A 13,143-nucleotide genomic window follows, 5' to 3' on the forward strand; every position below is an offset into this window, starting at 1 on the left:
CATGTAATAGAAACCTATTACACAGAAGCTTAGATTAATGGTTGAGATTAAACAGGGTTACATTTTTTTTACTGGAGTTCCTCTTTAATGACCAAGGCCCATTCCCCATTTGTATATGGGCCAGAGTAGGCCCTCTGACTTTCAGGTTTATTGTATGTTTCCCCAGTTCACCGTGGCTCCTTAAGTCCAATGGGTTTACTTACCCCAGACCTGGTGGCAAGTCTAGTGGGAGTAATGACCACTCTATTTGTCAGCAAGTTTTCCTAGAAACTGCAAAAAACTTTTTGATTTTTTTTTTTTGGAGATGCTTTCTTTTGGATTTGAGTGTTGGCATGCCTTGTGACAATAACCAATGATCTAACTGAATACACCCCTTTCCCTCACTGTCGGACTGGGGTATCTGGGGCCCACCAGAAGAAATGATCCTGGGGGCCCACCAATGAAGAACCAGTGATAAACAACATGTCCGTCAATGTTTGTGCAGGTTCTAAAGCTGGGGGCCCACCGAAGATTCCTCCAGTCCTTATGTGGGCCAGTCCGACTCTGTATCCCGAGGATAGGGGGATATCTATTGATGTTGAGAAACTTCCAGTTGACCATGCCATGATACTTCTTCTCATGTGTTTCCATATATTAACAGAGAAGAATGGGGTTACAATGGGCCCATAGCAGGACACGGGCTCCTCCATATTCTACACCTATTACACTGATGAGGCCAAAGGACGTAAAGAGTGAAGAGGTTTTTACTTCATATACAATTTTGTTGGATTTTCATTAAAGACTTGTCCTTAAGAGTAAGCCCCCCCATCCCTGTAAGAATGTCATTTCTTGTGTCGGTGAACTTTACCACGCTCCCCCACCCACCCATGCCACTGGCATTCTTTGCAAAGGAGAAATGAGGAGATAATTCCATTTCAGCATTTATTGTCTTTCAAGTTGGCATTAAGAGCCGCGTAGTTAAAGGTCACATTGCTCTTCCCAATGAACCTAATGTCTTCGGCTTATTATGTGTTGAAAGAATAAGTGATACGCTTGGCATGTGTAGCACATCAAGAGTAACCGTATAGGTGGGTGTCTTCCCAAACAGCAAAGGGGGGGAAGCCAATGGAAAGTTCTCCGAGGGCATAAATACTTACAGAAAGGTAAGATGGATTATCGGCCCCCTATTAGAGGACGAGGTGGACTCTTCTACCTCTGAACTTCTGTAACTATGGTACACAGCCCTCCCGAAGAGAACAGAGGTAAGTCGGAGGAATTGATGGAGTGGGTAATTTTACTCAACAATTTAGGTAAATTATTCCAGCAATTTTTGGTATTCGGTTATTGGATTGTAAGAGTGAAAGAAGGGAATTCTACCAAGGACAAACCACCTATTCCGACACACTTTGATTGAATTTATCTTCTGATATTTCCTACGATTATTTGTACATGTTGGCAACCTCTTTTGCAACGTTTGGCAGAAAAGATCCGGCTGTTCCGAGCTGTCATCTGACAGCTGTCGGCTGTCAAAGGGGCAGCTTTTTATTAATGACTATGTCAGGTACTTTTGTTCCTTGAACATCACCAGAATCAACCAATGACCAACGAAGAAGAATTTTTGCTCTTTTGTTTTCTATAAAGGGGTTGTTCACCTTTTTTTTTTTTTCATTTTAAATGAACCAGAAAGTGCTAGAGATTTCTAATTTACTTCTATTAAAAAATCTCAAGTCTTCAAGTACTTTACACTTCATGTAGGACTTCTTTCCAGTCTGGAGAGCAGGAGAATTTGCTGCTGTTCTAGACAGTTCCTGACATGGACAGAGGTGGTAGCAGAGAGCACCGTGTCAGACTGGAAAGAATACACCACTTCCTGCAGGACATAAAGCTGCTGATAAGTATTGGAAGACTGGAGTTTTTTTTTTAATAAAAGTAAATTAGAAATCTATGGCACTTTCTAGCACCAGTTGATCTGAAAGATTTTTTTTTTTTTTTGTAAAATACCCCTTTAAATTTATAAAATTATAATTGGAGTTTTATAGAAAAGGAAAGGCAAAGGCTGGGTTAGTTGGCACTGGTGGTAAAGTTATCAGGATGGCAATGAGACATCAGTTGGTTTATTCGTGACTTGTTTCAGAGTGAAAATCATCAGTAAGCAGTATTGGAAAATTTCAGCTCTGAAGCCTAAAGATATGTAAATGCAGCTGTAAAGTATAATACAAACTAAGTAATATAATATATATATATATAGAAAGTTAATGATCTGTTTATGTAATATAACTCTATACGTAAGCTGAACACTAGATATATTCTGTAGTGTGTGCCTCCAGTGTTCTGCTTGTAGTAGCGGAGATGGTGCTGCGGAGCTCTTATTGATTATGATTAGAACTGAATGTACTGTGTGTAGAGACATGTATTATGAATTGATGCGCCTGCATTATGCATTTATTAATGTAAGTCAATGCATACTTAATAAAGTGTCAGCCCAGACATTCAGCGCTAAGACACGTTTCCTTTACATGAGGCGGCATTAAAAAAATGTCACCTTGAATAGGAGACGGGGATTTACACATAGAGAGAGCTGACCTTATGTTAGATGGAAACTTGTCTCCCATGATGAAGCATGTCAGTAATGCCACTTTGACTATTGGCTACTATATTGTGAATATGTCAGTAAGGCCTCATGCACATTGCAGAGTTGTTTAGATTACTTACATACTGCAATTTACATTTGCCATATGTGCCAGAAAAGCTCCAACATTAAAGCGACTCTGTACCCACAATATGACCCCCCCAAACCACTTGTACCTTCGGATAGCTGCTTTTAATCCAAGATCTGTCCTGGGGTCCGTTCGGCAGGTGATGCAGTTATTGTCCTAAAAAACTACTTTTAAACTTGTAGCCCTGTGTCAAACGGCGGAGGCTTACAGTATCCGTTCCCCAACCTTATCGCCACCCCTCCGTCCCTCCTCCCCACCCTCTTCATCATTAGGAATGCCCCTAAAACATTTTCTCCATGCTGAACATTGCACAGGTGTCTTAACGATCCAGCCCATGTGCCAGGCTGACACAGGTGAGGAATAGTAGACAATCTGCCTGGAGCATTCCTAATGATGAGGAGGGCGGGGAGGAGGGACAGAGAGGTTGTGCCAGCCTAATGCATACACAGTCTAGACCACGCCAGTTTGGCACAGGGCTGCCAGTTTAAAAGTTGTTTTTTAGGACAATAACTGCATCACCTGCCGAACGGACCACAGCACAGATCTTGGATTAAAAGCAACTATCTTAAGGTACAAGTGGTTTGGGGAGGTCAGATTGTGGGTACAGAGTTGCTTTAAAGTGATATTGTCCCTTGTTGGTCTGACTATAATGTTGGGGTACCCGTCCTGCTAAGGTAGTACGAGGTTCTAGGTCCCTGCTCTGGGTTGAAGAGACTTCTCAGGGTTTCCCTGAATAGCCGTGCGTTACAGTAGGATACACAGGCTTGAACTGCAGCTTTGTCCTACTGGGGTCAGTACCTAGCCTCAGGTATGCTTCTCTGTGTAGAGTTGAAGTTATCCTTAGTGTGGACACAGTGCTCTCTGCTGCCACCTCTGTCCATGTCAGGAACTGTCCAGAACAGGAGAGGTTTACTATGTTGATTTGCTACTGCTCTGGGCAGAGGTAGCAGCAGAGAGCACTGGGTCACACTGACGAGAATACATTACTTCCTGCAGGACATACAGCAGCTGATAACTATGGGAAGACTTAAGATTTGAATTATAAATCTATATAACTTTCTAACACCAGTTGATTTGAAAGAAAAAGATTTTCACCAGAGTACCCCTTTAATAGCTGCTGGACTCTGGTCTATTAAATATCCATTTATCACCCCGCATTTGTATACAATTTGTTTCCAGCCTCAGAATTGCCTAATAGCTCGACATGATAGACAAACAGCATCTGGGATATAAAGTCAATGGATAATTTAATTGTCAATCTAGTATCCTGGACAATGTAAATATTCCGGATAAATCAGAGTAAAGTGCTACTATGTGTCACATGGTTATAATTCAATAAGGCCAGGTTGTCATTAAGAGATCAGTAAAACGCCTGGAACGTCTGGCTGGAGAGCCGCCTGCACCGTGCGAGGTGTTTTTAGTAAACAGTTTATCTGGTACAATAGACGGAGAAAGCATATTGCTAGCTAAAAATACTGCAGTCGGCTCCTGCTAATTGCAGAGCAAACGCATCCAACTGATTTCACAGCGGGGCGCCAGATTATACCTAATATTGTAATAGCAACATGTCACAGACATGACCTCCAGATGGTCTGTTCTCCGCGCTAGTTATTCCTGTCATATAATTACAATTTAATAGCGATGACAGAAGCCGACAATTGTTGGAAGGCGGCTTGTTCCGCTAATGAAAATGTAACTAATAAAATATAACGTATTCTTACAATCCCGGGTATACAAATAGCTTTAATAACATAATGCACTCGGTTAAACAGGGCTCCGGTAATAGTGGTAATTGGTGGAGAAGAGGCCTAGCTCTAGTGTCAATGATTAGTGTAGACGTATAATGAATGAAGTATTGCATTGGGTGGGTCAACATGGGTCATGCCATAGGCCAGGGATGGGGAATTTTCGGTCTTCTAGCTCCAGCGAAGCTTTAGCTGTCCAGGCATGATGGGAATTGTAGTTTTGCAACAACTGGAGGGCCGAAGGTTCCCCATCACTGCCATAGGCAGTAGGATAGCTAAAATTATGTTAGAAGCAATCATCCCATGCCAATCCTTAGATTATCTTAAGTATATACTTTTCCTTTAGGAAAGCACCCTAAGATTTCTTGCACCTATTTGGGGCTAAAGTCCCTATTAGAGATGAGCGAACCTTGAGCATGCTCGAGTCCATCCGAACCCGAACTTTCGGCATTTGATTAGCGGTGGCTGCTGAAGTTGGATAAAGCCCTAAGGCTATGTGGAAATCATGGATAAAGTAATTGGCTGTATCCATGTTTTCCAGACAACCTTAGAGCTTTATCCAACTTCAGCAGCCCCCGCTAATCAAATGCCAAACCCAGTTCGCTTATCTCTAGTCCCTATTACAAAGGGCGATCAGAGGAAGCTCCTCATTCCGTGCTATTACACACACCAACACTGAGCGGGTAAGGGTCCTATTGCAAAGGCCGGCCTGATCATTTAGGCTTACAAGCGCCGATCTGCGAAATTGGCGCTCGCTCGTTTACTCGACCTATTAGATGGCCCGATAATCGGGCAGTAAGGGCTGCATGATGTCCATGCAGCCCTTTCCCAAACACCTGATGCTTTACCGCTCCCGGCCTTCTCTCCGGGAGCAGAGATAGAGAGGTAAGGTATCAGGTGTTTGGGCAATCGTCAGCCGTCGGCTTACATGCGTGGTCGGTGCTCGACAATTTTGTCACTCTGTGTAATAGGGCCCTAAGTGTGGAGGGGCCGCGGGGAGCTGCAGGAGGGGCTCCCTGGACGATCTAAAAATCGTCTGGGAAGCCCATAGGAGAGAGCGGCGGTCTGCAGCAAAACGTTGCTATCTTAGTCGTTCGTCTTTTAACGTGTTGAACGACAACGATCAGCCGGCATTGTGCATTATGGCTGATCATTGCCTTTTATTACAAGAAACGATTATCGTCTGTAATGGCCGATAATTGGCCATATACGGCTGATGATCACTTCATGTAATGGGGACGTTGTTCAGCCCCATCAAGTGGGGCCATTCTCTATCCTGTTGTTTCCAAAGTCGTATAATGTGAACTGTTGTGTGCAGTATAACAATATAGGATTGAAAATGGTATAAAATATAATATTTTATAGACATTTTGAATAATATTATATCTTCCTATTCAATTTTTGCAGACAAAAAGTCCAAAGCTTTCGTCCAGTCCGCAACCAAGCCTGGGAGAGCCGGCGGAACTTCTCCCTGAGGTGTCGGTCGATTCTGGAGAAGCCATGTTCGAAGGAGAGTCGACAGCTCCCTTTGTCAGGGGCACCCGGACAAGAGCCAGCCTGCCGGTTGTCAGATCGACCAATCAGACGAAAGAGCGGTCATTAGGTAATAGAATGTTCTATGCTTTTGGGTGATGATTAAATCGCAGCAAATGTTAAAATAATTGTAAAAGCCACAATTTATAGAATTTATTTTGATGGCCAGGCCAGTATAAGATCCACACAACCCCTCTGTCCCTTCCGGTATGTGCACATATTGCTAGCAGTCAGACATGAAAGGACAAGCTTACACTAGGTCAGCATAGAGTTAAAGGGGTATTCTGCTCACGTAAAATACATGTTGAATTACCCCCCTCCTAGAGACTAACAATTCCTTCCATACTTGTTATTATTTTTTCTGTCTCCTTCCCCCAGTTCTGAGCTGCTGCTTTCTGCTGAAGACACAGGCAACTGTGTGTGAGCTGTACACTCCGTCTTTGCTCTGAACTCCCTCCTTCTCCTCCCTCTTGAGACTGCAAACAGTGTCTCTGGCCAGCACTGCCATCTCTGCACTCTGTAATGCCGGGAGAGTTAATAGCAGTTCAGTCACCAGGAACTTGACCTCAGATTTACCCTCCAGGCATTACAGAGTGCAGAAACAGTTGAACAAGGACACTGTTTACATGAGCCATCCTAAAAGGTAGGGGGAGGAGGGAGTTCAAAGAGGAGATGGAGAGAACAGCTCACACACAGTTTTCTGTGTCTTCAGCAGAAAGCAGCAGCTCAGAACTGGGGGAATGAGACTGAAAAGGTAATAACAAGTATGGAACAAATTGTTAGTCCAGAGGAGGGGGGTGAATCAGCATGTATTTTACCTGAGTGGAATAGCCCTTTAAAATATCCTATTCTATCTACCTTCAGCCACCAGTAGGGGGAGCTCAGGAGCTTACTGTATACTGTTTTATTACTGATTTCACTGTACAAATGTATACAGTAAGTTTGTCACCCATCTCTAGCGCTGAGGAGTTGACAACTTATTCCCACGATTTCAGGAGGAATAACGGGGGACCAACATAGTCCTAAAATAAGATTTTCCAGCACTGTTGTATTATGGGCAATGCAAGTATTTTCTAAAACAGACAGGTCAGGAGAGCTGATAGATAAGAGAGGGAAATAAGGAAATCAATCTGAAAGGTCGACCTTCGCAATGCGCTTTGATTGTTTGCACTCCTGTGCCGGCCTTTCCTGTCCGATCGGTGATTTGTGACCATGAGAACCTGTTGATACAACACGGTGTATAACAGATGACGCATTAGGATGTTGACTGTCAGCGAGCTGTTGGAAATTGCAATATTAATGTCCAAATAACAGATCCTTCATACGGTCGGCTCGGCTCCGATGTGACAGGCTGTGATTTTTGGGTTATTCATTGAATATTATTAGCATTCTTTACATAGCGGGGAGAGAAATCGCTAAATTCTAGATAGTTATTAAGCCCCTAGCAGCGGCTGGATCAAAGTTATTTAGACAAGCAGCCACTTTCCTATAGTCTCAGATGCCTTTTATTAGGGGCCGACCCACTGCGATTGGCAAGGTGTGTGGCCATTCATCTCCAAGCCGCCATCAGATCCTTTCCCGTACAATGCCAGCACGGCCTCCATACTCCACTTTGAAAACATTATCTCAGGGACAAATTCCGCTCTTAAATCCCAAATTAGGTTCCTGGCTGCTTTATAGCATATTTAAGCCATGCGGAGCGGTACTCCTTATCCTTTTCATTAGCAGACCCCCTACACAGCATGAGAAATAGCTATAAATCTGGATTAAAGGGACTAGCCCACCATAATACAGGATGGGATATCGTCAGGATACACCATTACTTTCTAGTAGACGGGGGCCACAATCATCCTTAGCTTTCTAGTAGATGGGGGCCACAATCATCCTTAGATTTCTAGTAGATGGGGCCACAATCATCCTTAGCTTTCTAGTAGATGGGGGCCACAATCATCCTTAGCTTTCTAGTAGATGGGGGCCACAATCATCCTTTGCTTTCTAGTAGATGGGGCCACAATCATCCTTAGCTTTCTAGTAGATGGCGGCTACAATGATCCTTAGCTTTCTAGTAGATGGGGCCACAATCATCCTTAGCTTTTTAGTAGATGGGGGCCACAATCATCCTTATCTTTCTAGTAGATGGGGGCCACAATCATCCTTAGCTTTCTAGTAGATGGGGGCCACAATGATCCTTAGCTTTTTAGTAGATGGGGGCCACAATCATCTTTAGCTTTCTAGTAGATGGTGGCCACAATCATCCTTAGCTTTCTAGTAGATGGGGCCACAATCATCCTTAGATTTTTAGTAGATGGGGCCACAATCATCCTTAGCTTTCTAGTAGATGGCGGCTACAATGATCCTTAGCTTTCTAGTAGATGGGGGCCACAATGATCCTTAGCTTTCTAGTAGATGGGGGCCACAATCATCCTTAGCTTTCTAGTAGATGGGGGCCACAATCATCCTTAGCTTTCTAGTAGATGGGGGCCACAATGATCCTTAGCTTTCTAGTAGATGGGGGCCACAATCATCCTTAGCTTTCTAGTAGATGGCGGCTACAATGATCCTTAGCTTTCTAGTAGATGGGGGCCACAATCATCCTTAGCTTTCTAGTAGATGGCGGCTACAATGATCCTTAGCTTTCTAGTAGATGGGGGCCACAATGATCTTTAGCTTTCTAGTAGATGGGGGCCACAATGATCCTTAGCTTTCTAGTAGATGGGGGCCACAATCATCCTTAGCTTTCTATGATCCTCAGATTAATAGGGATGTAGCTCTTTCACGGTCTTTCCCTGGACAATGGTGCTCACTGTCTCTGGACAACTGGATGGGTGCACAGGAAACATAGCAAAGGGACCCATAGGTCCTTTATTCTCTGGCTTGGAGGATTTTATAATATATTTTGATAAATCTTTGCAAAATACCATATGCTGGAATATTTTAAAGGGGCGCTGTCTCTTAAAAAAAAACTTTTGGCTTTTGGTATGCCGTAGATACAAGTTTTAAGACGTGGGAAGCGGGGGTTAGCACATCTGAATCCTTGTCCGCACCACAGAGTTGATTGACAGCAGGGATGTGCTTGTTTTCCTGATCGCTGGGGGTTTCAGCAGTCCACAGTAAACAGGAACTCTGTCGATCCAAATATCAAATATCAAATTATTGACAAAAAGGTATACCATAACACAGTATACCCATTTGGGGAGATTTATCAAACATGGTGTAAAGTGAAACTGGCTCAGTTGCCCCTAGCAACCAATCAGATTCCACCTTTCATTCCTCACAGACTCTTTGGAAAATGAAAGGTGGGATCTGATTGGTTGCTAGGGGTAACTGAGACAGTTTCACTTTACACCATGTTTGAAAAATCTCCCCCATTGAGTCACCAGACTGATTGCAGTGTACCGGTGACTGTGTCAGTCCAAGAATATTCTTTACTGCCCGTAGCAACCAATCACAGCTCAGCTTTCATTTTACCAGGACTCGTTAACATTTTAAAACTGAGCTGTGATTGGTTGTTATGGGCAACAAGGACCATTCTCACTATAATATCCCACAATGCAATGCTCTCCGCATCCTCTCGTGACATCACCTAGCGCTGGAGGCGCTGACTGTAAATAGGGCTTATTATTGGGATAGGGCTAATAGTTCAAGCCCACTCCAAAAACTGTGAAAAGTCAAGCTAGGCCTTATTTTCCGGGTATTGCTTATTTTTGGGGAAATGTGGTATCTGTGCCAAAAGAATGAGGCAAATGTCCATTTTACTCATACGCTGGTCCAGCAGAGGGCGATCTGCCTTTAATGCAGGCCGGGGATATAAAATGCAGGGAAGATTTGGGTTTGCTTTAGTTTTATGAACAGCCGCACATAAAACAGGTCTACAAAATAAAATGTGAATAATGCTACTATAAACCTACCCGCTGCTAGAGGACAGAGGCTGTTTACTTGCTCAGACTTACCAGTAGTAAGTAGTATAGATACATAGCTAGAAAGATAGATAGATAGATAGATAGATAGATAGATAGATAGATAGATAGGAGATAGATAGATAGATAGATAGATAGATAGATAGGAGATAGATAGGAGATAGATAGATAGATAGATAGATAGATAGATAGATAGGAGATAGATAGATAGATAGATAGATAGATAGATAGGAGATAGATAGATAGATAGATAGATAGATAGATAGATAGGAGATAGATGGATAGATAGATAGATAGATAGATAGGAGATAGATGGATAGATAGGAGATAGATAGATAGATAGATAGATAGATAGATAGGAGATAGATAGATAGATAATAGGTAGAGAGATAGATAGGAGATAGATAGATAGATAGATAGATAGGAGATAGATGGATGGATGGATGGATGGATGGAGAGATAGATAGATGATAGATAGATATATGATGATAGATAGAGAGATAGATAGATAGATGATAGATAGATATATGATGATAGATAGAGAGATAGATATATAGATAAATGATAGATAGATAATAGGTAGATAGATAGATAATAGGTAGATAGAGAGATAGATAGGAGATAGATAGATAGATAGATAATAGGTAGATAGATAGATAGATAGATAATAGGTAGATAGGAGATAGATAGATAGATGATAGATAGATAGATGAAAAAAATGATCTATTTGCCAATATTTAATTCGCATCGGGCCCATCTGCGCCTCTTGCGCCAGAGAGGCGGGGGCATTATACAGGTGCGGCAGCATGCAGAGGGGGCGTGGCCTCTGCACGCACCACATGACAGCGAAACCTACCACATAACATAGGTTTCACTTTGTTCGCACGGACAGGCTCAGAGCGCATGGGATTTATATTGAGGCACTGCACCTCTACATAAATCCTTAGAGCTCTGACGCCGTAGGGACAGTTGTAAGCCCGGCGTAAAAAAACTCGGACTTAATAAATGTCCCCCTATGTGTATATTGACTTATTGCTCATAGTAACACTGGTTGGAGGACACTTAGAACCAGGGCTGTGGAGTCGGAGCTAGTTTTGGCTGGAGTCGGAGTCAGAGCTAGTTTTGGCTGAAGTTGGAGTCGGAGCTAGTTTTGGCTGGAGTTGGAGTCGGAGCTAGTTTTGGCTGGAGTCGGTGTCGGAGTTGGAGTCGGAAAAAAATGTACCGACTCCGACTCCAGCTTTAAAAAATCTTTAAAAAATGTAGAATTTAATTTTGATATGAATTTTACAAGTTTTGCTCTTCAATATATATTATGAGCAACTTTCTAATAGGACGCTGGCCCTATTACATAAGGGGGGTCAGGGGGTCGGTCACTATTTGGCAGTTTGTTTCTGAGCTGGAAGAGTCCATTGTTTGGGGGGAGATCTGTGCTGTTCTCTTCCTGGAAGCTGGATTACTGTATATGAGCAGCAGTGTAATATGAAGATATCCTGTGAAATATTGAGGAGGAGGAGAAGACATAAGTAGTGTAGCAGTAAGCTCTGTCCTCAGTGTGGTGATATCACTATGTGTGACCCCCTCTATATCACTATGTGTGACCCCTCTCTATATCACTATGTGTGACCCCTCTCTATATCACTATGTGTGACCCCCCCTCTATATCACTATGTGTGACCCCCCTCTATATCACTATGTGTGACCCCTCTCTATCAGTATGGCTGACCCCTCTGTATCACAGGGATTTGGCATTGTTAGCAGTGTTTCTTTGTGTATTGTGAATATTTAGTTAGAAACATAGAAGATTGTCAGCAGGAAAAACCACCTGCTCCATCTAGTCTAGTTGTGAGTAGTTCAGGACATGGAGGCTGGAGACTGGCTGCATCCGCTGCACACACAGGAGAAGCTGCTTTATATACAGTATTCCTTTATTCACTCAGAAGTCGCCCCAGGATCATGTATGACATTAGGGAGAAGCTGCTGAGCCAGTGTGATAAATAACTCCCCTGGTATATGACTGGCCATTTATGAAGGAGCAGGAGTCAGAGTCGAAGTCGTAGTCGGTCCTGATACAATTGAGGAGTCGGAGTCGGAGTTGGAGTCGGTCCTGATAAAATTCAGGAGTCGGAGCCCTGCTTAGAACAAAGGGAAAACTGCAGATGGCTCTGAGTGATTAAGGCATAATTTTCCTTATGGGTAACTATTCAGGATAAATGTCATATGTGTATATATGAGGAGAAGCTGTAATTCTGGCCATTATATAACTATTATATGACTTTTTTGTGTACTAGTTTTATCCTCTGCAGGCTTCATACCTAGTTTTAAGCTGTCTCGGAGTTAGTGGGTATACACACAGAGGTAGGGACCCTTTTCCCCTCTATCTCTATAGCACACCCTAAAAAACAGCAGCAGCACTGAGGACATTCTAGAGCAGTAATAAGCAGTCTAAGCTCGAGCATAGTAAATTTGCATACCCTCTCTGCAATCTCCATGTCTTGCTCTGTCTCTCTAGCCACTCCCCCTTATCTCCCTCTTTCTCCTCTTTCAATAGAATTCCATGAGCAGCATGTAACGTGGTCCCCCTGGTTAGTAGTCTTTCTTTTTTTTTTTGCTTTATGTTTTTTTGCATCATTTTAGGGCCATTCTATTGTATGTAGAAACTATCGGCTTTTTGAGAGACTTTTCAGAAGTTTATACCTTTGGGGTCCAAGTGCTGAGTTTATGTCACTTTGACATTTCAGAAGTTTGGTGTAAACATTAGTGGAGCCATAGAGCTGTGAGGCAGACAATCTGCACCTACCGGAACCAGATGAGGCCTCCAACCTCCAGATCATTCTGTATAGCACAGGCTCTCAGTGCCCAAGGGGGTAGCAAATGGCGCCGACCCCATGGCACCCACAGACATACAGTGTATAGACTAGTAACAAAAAACAATCCACTAGCTCCTTTGTATAGCTGCAGTGAATACACAATACATGTGAAAGGTCGCATTGCGTGTTGGTGTGTCTACCTAGGTACCTGATCTCCATAGCAGAGCGCCCTGTGGCTACTAATAATTGATATATCGCCATTGAGCCCTGCTGTCACATTGTGGCTTCCAGGCCCAGTAAATAGTGATGTGACTGGTATCCAGACAGTCTGGAGACCACAAACGGTAAAAGTGAAATAGATAAATAATAGAAGAAGAACATTCTTACAAAACCTCCGGGCATGTAGGGTTATGTCTAGCTGTCATATTGTGAAGAAGAAGAAAAG

General features: G+C 43.0%; 1 protein-coding gene across 20 annotated transcripts in view; it reads left to right on the forward strand.

Moving 5' to 3' along the window:
• The window catches only part of KIAA1217 (KIAA1217 ortholog), a 454,907-nt gene that overhangs the window by 307,621 nt on the left and 134,143 nt on the right, over positions 1 to 13,143 (forward strand). For all 20 annotated transcript variants that reach the window (XM_069959082.1, XM_069959081.1, XM_069959065.1 and 17 more), the window contains one exon: positions 5,849 to 6,044. In XM_069959082.1, the coding sequence (XP_069815183.1) occupies positions 5,849 to 6,044 (196 nt within the window). The remainder of the gene's footprint in view (positions 1 to 5,848; positions 6,045 to 13,143) is intronic.

The sequence above is a fragment of the Dendropsophus ebraccatus genome, chromosome 2, assembly GCF_027789765.1.
Source record: "Dendropsophus ebraccatus isolate aDenEbr1 chromosome 2, aDenEbr1.pat, whole genome shotgun sequence".
NCBI lineage: Eukaryota > Metazoa > Chordata > Amphibia > Anura > Hylidae > Dendropsophus > Dendropsophus ebraccatus.